The sequence below is a fragment of the Plasmodium sp. gorilla clade G2 genome, assembly GCF_900097015.1.
Source record: "Plasmodium sp. gorilla clade G2 genome assembly, chromosome: 12".
Classification (NCBI taxonomy): Eukaryota; Apicomplexa; class Aconoidasida; order Haemosporida; family Plasmodiidae; genus Plasmodium; species Plasmodium adleri (nom. inval.).
This window is the reverse complement of record NC_041704.1, coordinates 1,503,278-1,522,500: the sequence shown is the minus strand read 5'-3', so window position 1 is coordinate 1,522,500 and position 19,223 is coordinate 1,503,278. Positions and strand designations below refer to the sequence as shown.

Here is a 19,223-nt window from a genome sequence, read left to right as displayed (position 1 = left end):
ATTATTTTTTAATTTTTTTATATTTAATATGAATATTATATTTTGGGGTGCTTCATAGGAATACATTTATAAACAAAAGATTATATATATATATACAACATATGTAATATATACATATTATATATATATATATATATATATATATATATTTTTTTTTATATATATATAATATTTTAAATAGTTGTTCAGAATAAACGTCACGAGAAATGAAATTGTACTCAAATGAATTATCCTAAATATATGCATAATAAAATATATATATATATAGTGGATACGTTTTTTCCTTTTTTTTAAATATTTAATATATATATATATAATATATGTATTGTATATATTTTTATAAATATATAAAAATATTAACATTAAGAAAAAAAAAAAAAAAAAAAAAAAAATTTAAATACCAAATAAAAATATATTTTTTTATCTTTTTATTTTTATATTTTTCATTTAATTTTTTTTTTTTCTTTTTTTTTTTTTTTTTATGTGTTCCACATATATATATATATATATATAAAATAATGTTATAATATAAAAAGTGAATCCTATATTATTTCTAATATTATAATGTTTGATTATTTTTGAATACATTTTTCCTTTTCATTTGTATAAATTCTTGGATGCCTAACTTTTGGACCTCTTTAATTTTTGTTTTGTTCCTAAATATTTATGAGTGCTTTAAAATAAAAAAATTTCAATACATAAATACTCATCCTCTCTATAGAAATAGTTATATTAAAAAATGCAACACATTATTACATAAGGGATTATATAACAATCCTACGTTTCAAATAAAAAATGTTCAAGAGCATAATGAGCACACCAACAAATTCGATGACACTTATATATATCACACTCCCGTTTTATTGAGTGAAGTGATATATTATATGATGAATGATGAGGAAACTTCTTCGTTCTCATCATGTGATAAAAATGGGAGTGATAATAAAGATACAAATTGTTATATTAATAATATAAATAAAATAAATAATATAAATAATATAAATAATATAAATAATATAAATAATAGTAATAGTAGTGTATGCCATAGATCCATTTTAGAAGAAAAAGAGTGCCATCCTAATAACAACATAAATACATCAAACAGAAACATAAAGAATTACTATTCCTTAAATGAAAAAAAAATAGAATGTATTGAAGAAAATACGAATGCAAAAAGTTCAAACTATTTGTGTAAAAATAGTTCAACAATAAATCATAAAAATGAACAAGTTAATTATTATATCGATGCCACCTTAGGAGGAGGTGGTCATACATTAGAAATTTTAAATAAAATTTCAAACTGTAAAGTAATAGGAATAGATAAAGATATAGAAGCATTATATTACAACAAAATAAAATTAAAAACATATATTAATAATAATAAATTAAAATTAATACATGGAGATTATAGAAATATTCTACATTTGTTATACTCACACTCACTTCCTATATTCAATTATTATAGCGGAATATTAATAGATTTAGGTGTTTCTTCTCATCAATTAAAATGTAGTGATAGAGGATTCAGTTATAAATATAATGGTATCTTAGATATGAATATGAATAAATATACAGAAAAGCAATATTTGTCAAAACTATATAGAAATGATAATGAACATATAAACGATATTAATGATATTAAAAAAAAAAAAAAAAAAAATGGTTCCAATAAACTTCATAATATTTTAAATACTTATAGTTTAAAAAAATTAAAATTTATTATAGATACATATGGTGAAGAAAAAAAAGCTTTAAAAATAGCTAAAAAAATTATACAGTGGAGAAAAGAAAATGGAAATATATTAACAACATTTCATTTGAAAAATATTATACTTTCAACTTGTAAACAAAATTATAAATCTAATAATAAAGTTTTGTCAAGAGTATTTCAAGCATTTAGAATTTATATTAATCAAGAATTAAAAGCATTAAAACAATTATTAATATCTTCTCATAAATTACTAATAACTGGCAAAAAATTAATTGTAATTACATATCATTCTTTAGAAACAAAATGTATTGAATTGTTTATTAAAAAAAATAAACATATGTGGACAAAAATCAATCAAAATGCTATTATTCCAACTGATGAAGAAATAAAATTAAACAAGTCAGCACGCTCGGCCAAAATGTTCATTTATAAAAAAAATTAAAAAAAATAAAATAAAAAAAATAAAAAAAATAAAAAAATACATATATATAAACATATATACATATATACATATATATATGTATGTATTTATATATATGTATATATTCTTGTTAAGTTTTCCTTTTTTTTTTTTTTTTTTTTTTCCCCTTTTCATTAATATATATATTATATATACACATTTCTGATTAAAATTTTACATTTTGAGACTTCAAAAAAATATATGAAACATAAATGAATTAATAAATATAAATATAAATATATATTTATATATATATATATATAATTTCACAGTATATTTATATCATCTCTTATATGCTGGAGCTTGTCGATTTCTTCTTATTCTTCCTCCATAACCTGTTTTTCTCCTAATATATTCTGTGCCATTCATAATTTTCCTTTTTCTGTCCGAGAAATACCTTACATTACTCTGCAAGAAAAAAAGAATATTATATGTTATATTAAAAGGTCAATGTAAATATAACACACATAAATAAATATTAATTTTCTTATATTTTATTGGAATAATAACTAAATATATATACATTTATTTTTTAATACTTTTTAGTAAAATATTACCAATATTTTGTTAAAGCAGGGAATCTTATAAATCCACTGAACAGTATTCATATTAAAAAAAAATTAAATAAAAAATAAAATATACCTTATAAAAAATATTACATTAATATATAAAAAGTATTTAAAACTAAAATGGTCATTATTTTTTGTACTTCAAATAGTATTTCATTTGTATTTAATTACAAAAAAAAAAAAAAAATAAATAATAAAATAAAATAAAATAAATATAATGAATAAGTAATAATAATAATAATAAATAAATAAATAAATACATACATGTATATAAATATTATATATATATGTATATATATTATAATATGTAATTTAAATATATATTATATATATATATATATATTTATATTTATGTGTATTTCAATACCTGCATGACCCTATTATTATATATCACTATACAACAACACACATAGTGTTTGTCATCTCATTTACATGATGATATTTAGATATAATACTGAAAAGGAAAAAACAAAAATAAATTCTTAAGTTTTATAAACTTTTATTAAAACTGAAATGTTATATAAATATATTTATTTTTTATTTTGAAAACAAAATGATAAAAAAAAAAAAATAAAACTTATTTTTGTCCCTCAGAAGGAAAAAAAAAAAAAAACTAGCCATTTGTAAAAGCTACAAAACATGTAGTGATAATTTCTTTTCTCCACTAAATTAAAAGAAACTACATAAATATATATATATATATATATATATATATATAATATATTATTATATATTTATTTATTCTATTTTTTTTTTTTTTTAAATAATATCATATTCAGATAATTCCTGAACAATTAAGATTCTCAATTTGTTTTACATGAACAAGACATAATTTTTTTGAGAAAAAAAAAAAAAAATATTATTTTTTAGCTTGCTCTCTTTTCCTCATTTTGTAAATTCTCTAATTATACAATTATATATATATATGTATGTATGTATGTATGTCTTCCCTTGTCTAAATATTAAAAATATATATATATATTTATATATATATATTTTTCTTTTACTTTATATTTAATTTTATTCCTTTCTAAAAAGCAAACAAAAAAAAAGAAACATTTATTTTGATTCTTATTCGAATTTTTTATTTTTTTTATAAACTTATATATATATATATATATATATAACATAAAAATGGAAAACGCATTTTACGTATATACCAAAAATTTACCTGATATGGACAGTCGAACGTTTGTGAAAATTTTAAAGGATGCTAGTAATATAAAAAAAATATATAAAACAAAACTTTTTGTAACTCAAAAGGGAACAATATATATATATATATATATATATATATATATATATATATATATATTTATGTATATATTTATTTATTTATTTATATATTTTATTATTTTTATTTTGTTCAGAATTGTTAAACAAGAAATTCACAGCAGTTGATGCCGATCTTATATTTGCCAAGGTTAAGAGTAAAGGAGCCAAAAGAATTAATTATGATCAATTCTTGGAAGCTGTTAAATGTATTGTAGAAAAGAATAAATTAAATTATGATAAATTTGTTGATACATTATGTCAAGAGGCATCAAAGGGACCAATATTATATGGAACAAAAACAGATAATGTAAGATTTTTTGACGATAAGTCAACTTTTACAGGTGTTCATAAACAAGGAGGTCCAAGCATAATTGATAAAAATAAAACTCAATTTTCTGACCTGTCAGAAATTACAGATCGTTCAGAGTATGATATAAGGGGTGTTAAAGTGGATGTAGCAAAAAATATTTAAATGAAAAACAAGACAGGATTGTTATTATGTACACAATTGTATTTTTATTATATATATAAATATATTTTTGAGAAATGAACAAAAAAAACCAATAAATTATTGCATATGGTTTAAACATGTGAAATGTAAAATTAACATATATATATATATATATATATATATATATATATATATTTTTATTATTTTATTTTTTCTATTTTTTTTTTTTTGTAATGTCGTCTTTTTCAACTCATCCTAAGTAAAATAAATATATTCTTTTAAAAAATATATCCAACAAATATTCCTTTCTTATTTTTTTTTTTTTTTTTTTTTTTTTTTTTTGCTCTATATGTGTTATATATTTATTTATGATCAAAAGAATGTAAAGTCATAGTTGCTTACACTTGCATGTTTCTCTATCCTTGAGCTCATATAACATAAAATATATTATATTCCACGTTTTTTAAAATTGTATTATATATTGTAGAATTTAATAGTACTCATGAATAAAAAAAAAAATAAATGTAATACAAATATACAACAGGGTGTAATAATAATATATATATATATATATATATTTTAACTCTCAAATACATTATCGAGTTATATGTCTAATATTATAATTATATGTTTGTTAAATATGTATAAATAAATTTATATTTACATTTACATTTATATTTACATTTATATTTTGTTTATTTACCTGTACGAAATTTTTAATGTGGTGCACAGGAAAATTTTTCTTTTTCTTTTCTTTTTTGTTGGTTAAAATGAAATATAACATATACAAATGATATTGTTACTTAAAAAATAACACGTTTTTTATGTTATAAATATATTTGTAGAGATAAAGATTTTGTTGTTTATATATGTGTCTTTAATTTATTTATTTTTTTTTATGACTTTATATATGTTTCTATATATAAAAAATATTTTACAGAAAAAAAAATATATATGTCTATACATATATATCATATGACATGTAATTGAAAAGGGTGATCTTATGAAAAACTTTTTGTTCTTAAAAAATTTGAGAATATCATATAATATATATATATATAATATATATTATAATTTTCTTACGATAAATATATTGTTTGTTCATTTTTATGTTTATCAAAATATATATATTTTATTAACCAGTTGTTGTTATATAAAATAAGAATATTATATGTTTCATAGGTGCCATAAAAAAAAACCCACCCAATATACATCCACATTAACATATTATATATATTATATATATTTATATTTATATATCAATATTTATCATTTATTATTTTTTATTTTTTTTTGAATGTATGGATATAATTAAAGACGAAACAAAAGAGATGGATATATACAACCCTTCTGTGTCCATAAATTTTCAGAAAAGCATACTAAAAAATTCTTGTGATACTCCTAAGGATACTAAATTGGAAAAACTAAAAAGAGAACACAACATTTTAACAAGCTCATATGATTATAATTCAGAAAAAAAAAAAGAAAGAAGAAATATATGGAAAGAAAAAGTAAAACATAATATTGCTAGTAAGAATAAGAAGAAGACCGTTAGAATAAAAAAAGAAGAAAATAATGAATCAGAAGATAAAAAAGTAGAAAATTTAAAATTGTATATAAATGATAAGAATAATAATTTGAATGTATATATTGATGAAAAGGATTTATTTGAAGAAACTCCAAATATATCTTTTAATACATTATTATCATATATTTCTAATATATTTTTAAGAAAAAAAAATATATATGAAATAAAAAAATGTGATTTTATAAAAGAAGTTAATACCGATGAATGTTTAAAAAGAAATTTTATACCTCCAGTAGATATATTATATGATGATAAAAAAGTATTATTTCTATTTTTTATATCTGGAAATTTACAAAATTTCCATGTTACCTCAAATAATAATTATATAACTATATCTGGAGAAAAAATACCCTACCTTCTTCAAGATCATACAAGTTATTTTTCTCATGAAATAAAAAAAGGATATTTTATAAGGACCTACTACTTTATGAAATCATTTGACAAGGAAAAAATATATTATGAACAAAACAATGGAGTTATAAAAATATATGTTTATATATGTGATGATAAGAATATTTAAGTATGTAATAAATGTGTGTGTCAAATAATAAACATATAAATGTATATAAATATAAATATATATATATATATATATATAAACATTTTATGTTGTATTAATATATAGTCCTATTACATACATATGTTATTATATTAATATATTTCTTGTATTAATAAAATATTTTATATAATACATATTAAAAAAAAATAAAATTAAATGTTTCTTTAAATATATTTTTCTATCATTACTTTTGTTCATACATGTAATGTGTTATTATTTTTATGTTATTATTTTTTTTTTTTTTGTATGTGTGAATGATATAGGTCCAAGCCACAACCACTTGTCTATTATCCATATATAAATTAAACAAAAAGAAAGTTATTAAATTTGTTCATTTAAAAAAAAAAAAAAAAAAAAGAAAAGAAAAGAAAAATTAATAATATTAAAACAAACTATAAAAAAAAAAATAATATGGGATGAAAAATTTCCCTACCAAAAAATATAATAAAAACAAACAGATAAAAAATATATACATAAATAAATACATATATATATATATATATATATATTATTTTTCGTGTTGTTGGTTCCTTTATTTTTTGCTTCCAGTTGTTATATATATATTTCATCGGATGATATAAAATAAAAAATATTCAAATAATCAAAATAATCATTGTAATTACTATTTGTATAGTATTTCAAGCAATTTTGTATTTTTTGTAAACTTTTTTCTAAAGGCTCTAAAGGTATTTCATATTTAGTGTTCACATAATAATGTCTAGTTTTATTGTTTGCAATTAATGTTAATCTGTTTACATCTGAATATATTTCAAGAACGTTGGATTCTTCATTTTTTAAATTAAAAATGGATTCTCTAAAAAGATAATTATTGAAGAAGTTGCACAACATTCCTAGGCTTTCTCCTGGGTAGATGATGACTAAAATGTAAACATCTCTGTGAAAAAAAATAAAAATATATATAAATAAATATATAAATATATAAATATATATATATATATATATATATATATACATATATATTATATATATACATATATATTATATATATACATATATGCTGACACATCTTTGTTCTGTTCTTACTTATAGTGTGGAGTAAATTTTTCGTTTGGTATATTAAACTTATTCAAAGAGTCATATGCTAATATCATATTACAATTATATACAGAGAATTTATAAACATATTCATGATCGAGTTTTAAAAAATCAGTATAGAAATTATATTCAGAAGCTAATTTGAGAAGATACATATTTAGAAATAAATTGGTTGTATTTGTTTTATTTTGTTGTATAATATTTTTTGCATTGTTTTTTTTAAATTGTATCATTTGTTTTCTATTATATATTAAATAATTATCATGAAAAGTACGATGGCCTAAATATAATATATAGATATGTTCTTTAATTTTATGATATTTGTTTTGATTTAATTTTTGATTTATAAAAAAGTATCCATAATTATATGTATTATATAATTGTATTGATTGTTCTTTAAAGAAGACATCATAATTAACATGATATAAAATATTATTAACATTTATAAAAACAGATATATACATATTAAATATATGTATAACAATATAATCTATTTTGAATTGTTCATATGTTTTTTTTATAAAGTTTACAATTTCAATTAATTTATCTATTTCAATAAATATCATTTTATTATTATAATCATTCATTTTTACTCTATTAATAACATATACTATATAACCTTTTTCATAATTTTTTAAAAAAGTATTAAAAAAATATGATAATTCCATAAATGATAAATGTTCTAAAAAAGTAGAAAAATCTATCATAGTAATTTTTTGTTTTGTATTATTTTGTAAATAATCTTTTAACATTTCTATATAAAAAATATTTGAACAATTATCTATATATTTTTCATTCGATATTAATTTTATCTTTTTATTATAACTATTATATTTAGATAATAATAAATTTCCTAATGTTTTTAATTTCATTTTATAATAATCTTTTCCAATCTCATTTATATTATTTACATTCTCTTCATATATATCACTTAAATGTGTTGCCTTTGAAAACAAATTTTTTATTATTTTATTCAAATTTCTTGCATTCAAATTTATATATTTTACAAATTTACTAATTCCTTTTAATTCATTAATAGATTTATAAAAAAATTCTTGAACTGTACTTTTTAAGGTTTTATCAAATTCTTCTTTCTTATTATTTAAATGTTCATCTATTTTATCTTTAAATTTATTATATTTATTTTTTAATTCATTCATCTCTTCTATAAAATTTATAGTTTTCTCATCATTCATATTTATTAAATGCTTATGAGTGTCTTCAGATACACTTATTGATCTTAAAAAGCTATCATAAGTATTTTCTAAATCTTCTAAATTATTCTTAAAATCATTAAAAATAAAAGATAGAGAATTTACATGTTTCATTATTTTTCTTTTTTCAGATTTATATTGAAATGGGTTTAAAACCCTATTCTTAAAAATACCTAAAAGGAATAATAAAATAAATAAATATATATATATATATATATATATTATGTTTGTTTCTATGTATGTATGATCACCACATTCCATTTTCAACAATAATTAATATGGTTATATCATTATCACATATAATATATATATATATTTTTTTTTTTTTTTTTTTATATACCTTCTCCTGATGATGCATATTTTATTTTTATAATAATACATAGGAAAAAAAAACAGACCACACTCAAATAAAAGTTCATGTTTTTTATTTTTTATTTTGTTCCTTTTTCAACTTTTAAATATATATATATATATATATATATATATATATATATATATATATTTAAGAATTTTCATTTTATTATTATAATTTTTATCTCTTACATTTTATAATCATTAAATATACAAATATATATATTATAAATATATATATTATATATATTAATATATTTATAAGTATATCATATTTTTTATTTATTCATTATATATGAAGCCGATTAATTCTTAATATATTTTTATTTAAGGTACATTCAAATTTATTTATTTTTTTTTTTTTTTATTTTTAGGTTAATAATAATAATACTATTATAATGAACCGTTTCTATTTATCCACAATATTTTTATATATATAATAATATTTTATATATATTATAAGATAAATATTAATAGAGATTATTCTTAATAATATGTTACATATATAAAATATATAAGCAAATTGTTTTTTAAAAAATACTTCTAAAAATTTTTCAGTTTTTTTTTTTTTTTATATTAAAAAAAAAGTATGTATATATATATGATATATATATAAATATATTAATATATCAATATATATTATTTATATGCATGCGCCAAGATTCATAACATATGTATAATAAAAAAAAAAAAAAAAAAAAATATATATATATATATATATAATAAATATATATATATATAACAAACATATAATTATCAATATATTTATATATTTATTTATATGTTTATATATTTCTCCTTTATAATTTTATGTACGTCTTGGAATTACTGATAATATTTCTTGGTCTTCTCCCAGATTATTACTTATAAAATCATTGATAGTGTTAACTTGTTCATTTTTTATTTTTGCTAATTCATAAAAATAATTCAAATTCTTTACTAATGAAGGAAATGTATTTATATAATTTTCATTTATTAATGTTTCTAAGATATGTATAGCATTCTTTAAATCGTTATTATAAAAATATGTTATAGATAAATTGTTCGAATAAAATGAATAATCATTTATCGCATTCTTATTAAAAAAATCAGGAGATATTTTGAACAATTCATTTAATGCTACATTATATTCTTCTAAGTATAGATTCAAAAAGTTTTTATTAATATATGAATGATTGTAAAGAATATGCTTCCAATTATTCTTATTATTATTATTATTATTATTATTATTATTTATATCGTCTCCATTATTTTTCTGGTACTTGTCATTTATATTTTCATAATTATCTGAACATATAAAGCTTTCAACTTTATTAAAACATTCGACAGATATATCTAAACAGCCCATTAATAAAGACAGTTTCCCTATTAATGAAATAGTGTTTATATCATTTTGATCATAATATAAAATTTTGTTTCTTAATAGTTGTATGGCTTGCTCTATGTAATTTTTTTTTAATAACAAATCACATAACACATAAGATGTAATACATATATAATGAAAAATAATATTTTTTTTTCTACGATAAAAATTTATATTATTGGATATATCACTAGATGAAGATATATTTATTTCTATGTGTTCATTTTTTTCATCTTTCTTTTCATATATTGATATATACTCTATACATTTTTTTAATTTTTCTTCATAATTTAATATTAATAAATATAATCTGTCAAAAGATGTAAAATATAAACTTAAGGTGTATGGATAATAACAATTAATTAATCTTAATAAAAAAGGTATCATCGTACCTTTCTTCTTTTTATATTTATCAGAATAATTTTCAAATCGATAAGAAGAACATTCTAAATTACCTAGAGATGTTAAATCATTGGATATCGAACGATAATTATATAACCTTAAATTACAATATATTTTTATTGTTGAAAATATAATAAATTCAAATGGTTCATTCTCAAAATCATTTAATAATTCTGTTAAAAATATTTCACAACTTTTTAATTTTTTCTCATTTATATATCTCTTAACATTTTTCATATATTCATTAGCTTTTATATTTACATCTTCATTAGCATTTATATTTCCCAATTCCAAATCATTATCTAAATCGTAAATGTCATGTAGAAACTCTTCATCCATCTTCTGAACTTTTAAATATTATAATACTTACATTAAGGAAAAAATAAAATATATATATATATATATATATATATATGTATTTATTTATTTAAGAGAATTATATTTTATTCATAATTCTTCTATCATTCATTTATTTATTAATTTTATAATTTAAGAGTAAAATAATAAAATATAATTAACATATAAATATATATATATATATATATATATATATATTAATATTTATACGTTCCTTTTTATATATTATCGTTTTATTTTTTAAAAAGGTGAATTCATACTTTTAAAATATAGTAAATGTATGTAATCAGTTTATAAAAATATTTTTAAAAGATATTGAACTTTACGCATAACAAAAAAAAAATAATAAAATAAAATAAAATGAAAATATATAATACATTCGTTTTCCAACCTTTTTTAAATATTGGCGTATTTCCTTGTTTTAATTATATATATATATATATATATTATATTTATTATATATATATATATTTTTTTTTTTTTTTTTTTTTATATTTTTACATTATCGCATGTGTATTTTTATATATCTTCGGGATGCTAAATTGGGAATAAAAAAAATACTACAAGGTTCTCATTTTTTTTTTTTTTTTTTAGAGGGAATGCAAAGAAAAAAAAAAAAAAAAATTTTTTTTTCGCTATCTATTATTTTTAAAATAAATTTTTTTTTTTTTTTTTATGAATTGTTCATAAGATATTAAATGGGTCATAATTTTTTTTTTTTTTTTTTTTTTAAATCATATTATATATATATATATATATGTGCAGCGATTTGTAAACGGTCTTGTCCTTATTCTTATTCTTTTTCCTTTTGATTTTCATTTTTTTTTTTTTTTTTTTTTTTTTTTTTTATTTATATATTTTAATTTTTTTTTTTTTTTTTTTTTTTTTGTCCTAGCTTTTTAAAATTAAAAAAAAAAAAAAAAAAAAAAAAAAAAAAAAAAAAAAATTTACTAGTATATGTAGAATGCACATATAGAAATGCATACATATTATATAATTGTTAAAAAGAAGTCCACTTAAAAAAAAAAAAAAAAATATTATGTACATATAAATGCAAAAAAAAAAAAAAAATACTATGTACATATAAATGCAAAAAAAAAAAAAAAAAAAATATATATATATATATATATAGTACATTTTTTAAGAACTTTCTACTAATATATAATTCTTACATAAACAATAGAACGGGGCATACTCTTGTAAAATGAACATCTGTTTTAAAAAGATATTATCAGATCATTTTATATTTTCCAAATTTCAATAAAATTTTTGTATCTTTAAATTTTTAATTTTCACAAATGAAAAAATAAAAATATATATATATATATATAATATAGTACATATATGCTCACACAAAAAAAAAAAAAAAAAATATATATACATATATATATATATATATATATATATATATATATATATGTATGTATATATATAAGGATCCTATGAAGTAGATGCTGTATACGTACACATGAAATATATATGTGCATTTTATATAGTTATATATAAAGATCATATAAGTACATTTAAAATAGATATAACTTTTATAATTTATAAATTACAAAATACACACATACTATTATATTTATATTATTGTAATTTTTTTTTTTTTTTTTTTTTTTAATTAATTAATTAATATTTTTTATTCCTACATTAATGATACAACTTTAAAATTAAATTTTTTTTTTTTTTTTTATTTCATAAATATTTTTTAGGGAAATTATATTCTTTCTATATTTCTTAATTTTTTATTCATAATTTGATTTTATAACATTTTCTTATTTTTCATTATATTATTTTCTTCTTGTGAAACATTATTTTTATATTTGATATGTTATTTTTATGTTTGATATATTATTTTTATATTTGATATATTATTTTTATATTTGATATATTATTTTTATGTTTGATATATTATTTTTATATTTGATATATTATTTTTATATTTGATATATTATTTTTATATTTTACATCTTTTTTTATTATATTTCATATCATACCTTTATATTCCATTCCGTTGCTATATATATATATATATATATATTCATATATTTATTTTTATATTTCATATTTGCTTTTTCTTTTTCTATAACTCTTCTTAATTGAATTAATAAGGTATTACTATTATTCTTTATGTTTAAAGTATCGACATACTTTCTTAGAACTAATTAATACCACAAGCAGTATTCCAACTATATATATATATATATATACGTTATATGCATTATAAGATTGTATATATATTCATAGATGTGTAACATGCAACGTTTATCCGTAATCTACTGATTTGTATATATATATATATATATATAAGTAGGTAGAAGTTTTTCTTTTTTTTTCTTTTTTTTTTTTTTTTTTTTTTTTTTTTTTTTTTTTTTTTTTTTTTTTTTTTTTTCTTTTTTTTTTTTCTTTTTTTTTTCTTTTTTTTTTCTTTTTTTTTTTTTTTTTTTTTTTTTTTTTTTTTTTTTTTTTTTTTCTTTTTTTTTCTTCTTTTTTTTTTTTTTCTCATTATGGATTTTAGGGCATTTCTTAAAAATAAAATACCCGTCAACGTCCATCTATACACCATAGAGGACTACACGTGTAAGCCTTACCTTTTTAATTGCAAATTGCGTGTAAAAAAAGATAAGGTTATTATCTGGAACCGTATTAGAAAACGTTCTTTTTCTGAAAATGACATATGCGATTTTTTGTATCTTCAGTTGAATATGTGTTACATTAGACACAATAATAATGATGCTGTTGAGAAATTTATTATTGTATTTTTTGATATAACACATACATATTACTTTTATAAGTATATGATGTATTGTTATATAAAAGGGAGTGTGGTAATGAATAGACATATTGATATCTACAAAGTGGACTGTATAAATAAAACATTGTATAGAAAGACTTTGTATGGTATATTAATTTACAATAATAGCAAATATGAACACATATTGGTTATTTTAAAAGATTCTGGAGAAAAGAAGCTAAAGAAATATATAAATATTTCTTCATTTTTTCGAGTAGATGATCAGCTAAATAATTCAAATGGAAATGTTTGTGATGTCTACAATGAAGATTTATTAATACGAATTCTTAGAGAATTATATATTAAGAATAAAGTATTCTTAATTCACAAAATGAATTCTATTAATATTAGATTTAGGAAATTGGAATCCATATATGTTGATTCGACTAAGTTTGTTTTGAAAAATATATTTCAAATTGTTGAATATAACTCCTTTTATAGCGATGGTTTTTCCTACAGAACATTTTTCTTGAGAGATTGTGATGATGACATATGGAGAAAAGAAGAACAAACACGTTATGAAGAAATCCAAGAAATATCATCTGACATAAAGCCATATATTTATAACATCCAAGGAATTTATTATATTATTTATAGGGCACTCGAAAGGGTTAAAACATTATATTGCAGGATACCAACAGGATATGAAATTTTACGAGACTTTTATTATGGGTCACAAATGTGTGTAGAACGTTGTGAAGAAATTAATGAAGTGGATCATCAGAATTATGTGGTAGGTCAAGAACATTTCACAGTTGATCAAGAAGATAATAATGTTCATGAGGAAAATAGAGATTTGGATGAGGACGATAGGCATAATAGCCAAGAAACCCATTATTCCTTTGAAAATAATTACGTTGTAAGAGGTAGTTTTGAGGATGATCATGAAAATGGCAGCTTTGATAAAGAAACTGAAAAGTTGGAACAAATATGTGAAATTGGTGAACAAATATATAAGATGGATAACAAGATGGTTGATATGGATAACAAAATGGTTGAGATGGATAACAAAATGGTTGATATGGATAACCAGATAAGACATATTGAAAAAAGAATTGTTTTAATTAATAAACAAATGTGTGTCATTGAATTACCAACACATGGAGTTGAGTTATCATCACATGTAATTGAATTACCAGTACATACATTTGATTTACCTATAAATTCAATTGAATTAAGTATAAATGAACTTAAAATACCAATTGATGAAATAGAAATTCAATTATGTAAGAGTGAAATGTTATTATGTAAAATTGAAATGCCAGTTTGTATTACTGAAATTCCAATATGGAAATTTGAAATTCCCATAGGAAAATTTGAAATACCTATACCTAAATTTAAACAAACAATACATTGTATTGATGAAAATATTGGTGTAATTGATTATATCATTCATGAAGTTGATCAAGAAATTTGTGATTTTAATAGATCTATTTCTTATATTAAGAAGAATAATATTAAATTTGATCAATTCCATTCCAATGTTGTTAAATCTCATCATGATATTACACATGATATTACACATGATATTACACATGATAATTATAACATTAATAAGTTAGGAATATATAAATCTAACAATATAGTTCAAAATAATAATTTGTATTATCAAAAACTATTTCATAAATTTAAAAAATTATTATTTAAGAAAATTCGAGTTGGCTCTAATAATACTAAATCATGTTTGGATGGTATTCATGCAATTATTAAATTTATTAAATGGTTCAATGAAAAAAAAATGAAAAAGCGAACAACCTTACCACAAAAGGAAGAAAGTGAAGAAAGTGAAGAAAGTGGACAAAGTGAACGAAGTGAAGAAAGTGGACAAAGTGAGCAAAATGAACAAAGTCAACAAAGTCAACAAAATGAACAAAGTCAACAAAGTCAACAAAATGAACAAAGTCAACAAAATGAACAAAATGAACAAAGTCAACAAAATGATGGTTCAGGTGTAGATATTCTTCCAAAGGCATGTGATGTCATGGAAGTAAGTGATATGACACAAATAAGTGACGTCATGGAAGTAAGTGATATGACACAAATAAGTGATGTCATGGAAGTAAGTGATATGACACAAATAAGTGATGTCACTGAAATAAGTGATGTCATAGAAATAAATGATGTCATAGAAATAAATGATGTCATGGAAATAAATGATGTCATAGAAGTAAATGATAACATAGAACAAAATTGTGCACCTGAAAAATGCCATTGCTTAGAAAACAGCTACTGCTTACTACATAATGATACTAAAGAAAAAGAAGATGAAAATAACCTTTTAGATTTCAAGAATTCCATGAAGGAATATGAATCAGCTCAAAATGAAAAAGAGAACGTTGGAATATTAGAAGGATACATTAATGACTATATCGAAAGGACAATAAAAGGGTTAAAGGAAAATAAAAACAGAATAAATCTAGAATCAAAGAATAATTCAGATTATAATATCAATATAGATAACACATTGAAACATTTAACATATGAAATATTTTTTAATATAACAAATTCTAAGAAAGATGTATCAAAAGAATATAATAATAAATATGAATTATTTGCTGCTATAAGAAATATTTTATTATCTAAGTATACATATATATGCGAATCTGTCGAAGAAATAGGAAACAAACCAGGGGTACCAGTGCCTCCAATTGATAAGAAAAATATAAAAAATATAAAAAATAAAAAAATCATAAAAAATATAAAAAATAAAAAAATCACAAAAACCAAAAAAACCAAAAAAACCAAAAAAATCACAAAAACCAAAAAAACCAAAAAAACCAAAAAAACCAAAAAAATCACAAAAACCAAAAAAATCATAAAAAAAAAAAGAATGATAAAAACCAAAAAAATCATAAAAAACAAAAGAATGATAAAAAAAAATAAGAATAATATTATGAATTTTAATAGGGGTGAGGAGGTTTATTATTATAACAATAATGGTAATATTAACAGGGGAAATCGAAATATATACGATGATATATCTAGAAATAGAAACGACAATTTGTATAATTATAGAGAGAATACATCATATAACAATTCCCCTACTAATATATTAAATAATATGTATAATAATTGTGTGGGTGCAAAATTTTATAGGAAGATAGAAGGAGTGGAATATATATCTAGAATTGCAAAGGAACCAAGATTGCAAGATGAAATCATTAATTTATCCGATTCTGACGAATTAGAAGACGATGAGAAACCTTTTGATCACCAAAAGAACGAAAAAATATATGGTATGAAAAATAAACATTTAAGAACAAGTGGAAAATATTCTTTAGTATTGAGACAAAATATATTACCCCAAAATTACAAAGAAAAGATGGAGATGAATTCACAAGATATAAAATTATGGAATTATATTAATTACGATAATATATATAATGAATTATGTATATTTGAATTTAATGATATTAATAATAGGAAGAAAATATATCATATGAATAAAGAAGCTTTTATATATGAAAATGAAAAATGTATACCAAAAGAGGTACATATTAATAATTCAGAAGGATATCAATTAATTTTATTAGATGAAAGATTGGATATAAATTTATATATGATGGATACAAAAGAGGAAAAGTTGGTAAGAAAATGGTGTACTCGAAATATACCTATTAACAAATTATTAAAGAAGATGGAAAATATATATTTTGGATTTAATGATACTTCTTTATTTTTTGTAGATACAAGAATAGAAAGATGTATCCAACATATATTTCAATATAATACAAAAACACCACGTATAGAACATGCAAGTATAGATAATGTTGGAAGAATAATAGTTAATACATCAGTTGGAGAACTAAAATATTATGATGGAACATTAAATAAACAAAACAAAATAAAAAAAAGTAAAAATGTTATACATGGTACTGATGATATGGTTCATTTAACTACAACACATAAAGGATTACATTCAATTGTTACATGTAGTAAAAGAGTAATTATTTATGAAAATTATATTGGTAATGAAAACTTTTTTGATTATGTAATCAAAAAATGTTATCGTCATCAACAGAATTCAACAATTCTATATATTGAACCATATGATGAATTTTTAAATGATCTTGGAGATTATTATTTTATAAAAAGTGTTATATATAACGATGATAAATATCTTTTTACATTTGCTAAAGATTTCTGTGTAATATGGAATATATATGAGGGTATAAATCAACAAGTACCTTATACAATTAAAAAAATTCCAGATATTATCTCAGATATATCTTTATATGATATTAAAAATGATCAACGTGCAATATTACTAGCTACTCAAAATTCTTTAATCTTAACAAGACTAATATAAAATATAAAAAAATAAAATACAAATAAATAAACACCTTTCTGTATATTATACTAAACTTATACACAAATTTTTATATATATGTATATATGTGTGTGTATGTACATAGGTACATAATATATTTATTTTAATATATATATATATATATATTTTTTTTTTTTTTTTTTTTTACACTCTTCATCACATTTAATTAATATAAGAATAAAAATTATAAATCAATTTATGGACATATATATGTGTATAAGTTGATTTATAATTATTTATTTATTTTATTTTATTTTATTTTATTTTTTATTCATTATATATTTCGTTTAATACAACCCGTTGTGTGTATCACATTGGAACATAAGTATAACACGGAATATATAAACTAAGCAAATAATATAATACACCTAAAATAAATAAATATATATATATATATATGATATGTATTTATTTCATTAACACATATTAATATTATATATATGATTAATATATATATATATATATATTTATTTATATGGAAAGAAAAACATTCCATATGAACCAACTTTAAACTTATATTTTTTATAAAAACTTAAATAAAAAGATACTAATGTAAGAAAGTATATTAGCACTATTGTATTCAATAGGTTGTAATTATTAAATGGTCGGTATAAGAGCTCTCTACCTTATAATAAATAAATATATATATATATATATATATATATATATATATATATATATATATATATATATTTATATTTATTATTAGTATTATTTTATTTTATTTCATTTTTTTCTTCGAG

At 18.7% G+C, this 19,223-nt stretch overlaps 6 protein-coding genes across 6 annotated transcripts; 4 read left to right on the top strand and 2 right to left on the bottom strand.

Moving 5' to 3' along the window:
- Nucleotides 1-617: 617 nt before the first annotated feature.
- On the top strand, nucleotides 618-2,153 carry PADL01_1237300 (S-adenosyl-methyltransferase, putative; the record flags this gene model as incomplete). The annotated part of the gene is made up of 1 exon (XM_028683344.1): nucleotides 618-2,153. The coding sequence occupies one exon, from the start codon at nucleotides 618-620 to the stop codon at nucleotides 2,151-2,153; it is 1,536 nt and encodes a 511-aa protein (XP_028539531.1).
- A 1,721-nt stretch (nucleotides 2,154-3,874) lies between these two features.
- Nucleotides 3,875-4,487, top strand: PADL01_1237200 (p25-alpha family protein, putative; the record flags this gene model as incomplete). The annotated part of the gene is made up of 2 exons (XM_028683343.1): nucleotides 3,875-3,956; nucleotides 4,111-4,487. The coding sequence occupies 2 exons, from the start codon at nucleotides 3,875-3,877 to the stop codon at nucleotides 4,485-4,487; spliced, it is 459 nt and encodes a 152-aa protein (XP_028539530.1).
- Nucleotides 4,488-5,767: 1,280 nt separating this feature from the next.
- Nucleotides 5,768-6,574, top strand: PADL01_1237100 (conserved Plasmodium protein, unknown function; the record flags this gene model as incomplete). Its single annotated transcript, XM_028683342.1, has 1 exon — nucleotides 5,768-6,574. One exon carries the CDS (start codon nucleotides 5,768-5,770, stop codon nucleotides 6,572-6,574), a length of 807 nt encoding a protein of 268 aa, XP_028539529.1.
- A 591-nt stretch (nucleotides 6,575-7,165) lies between these two features.
- PADL01_1237000 (conserved Plasmodium protein, unknown function) lies at nucleotides 7,166-9,302 on the bottom strand (the record flags this gene model as incomplete). Its single annotated transcript, XM_028683341.1, has 3 exons — nucleotides 7,166-7,508; nucleotides 7,658-9,056; nucleotides 9,224-9,302. 3 exons carry the CDS (start codon nucleotides 9,300-9,302, stop codon nucleotides 7,166-7,168), a joined length of 1,821 nt encoding a protein of 606 aa, XP_028539528.1.
- Nucleotides 9,303-10,042: 740 nt separating this feature from the next.
- PADL01_1236900 (conserved Plasmodium protein, unknown function) lies at nucleotides 10,043-11,338 on the bottom strand (the record flags this gene model as incomplete). The annotated part of the gene is made up of 1 exon (XM_028683340.1): nucleotides 10,043-11,338. The coding sequence occupies one exon, from the start codon at nucleotides 11,336-11,338 to the stop codon at nucleotides 10,043-10,045; it is 1,296 nt and encodes a 431-aa protein (XP_028539527.1).
- Nucleotides 11,339-13,863: 2,525 nt separating this feature from the next.
- PADL01_1236800 (conserved Plasmodium protein, unknown function) lies at nucleotides 13,864-18,459 on the top strand (the record flags this gene model as incomplete). The annotated part of the gene is made up of 1 exon (XM_028683339.1): nucleotides 13,864-18,459. The coding sequence occupies one exon, from the start codon at nucleotides 13,864-13,866 to the stop codon at nucleotides 18,457-18,459; it is 4,596 nt and encodes a 1,531-aa protein (XP_028539526.1).
- Nucleotides 18,460-19,223: the final 764 nt, after the last annotated feature.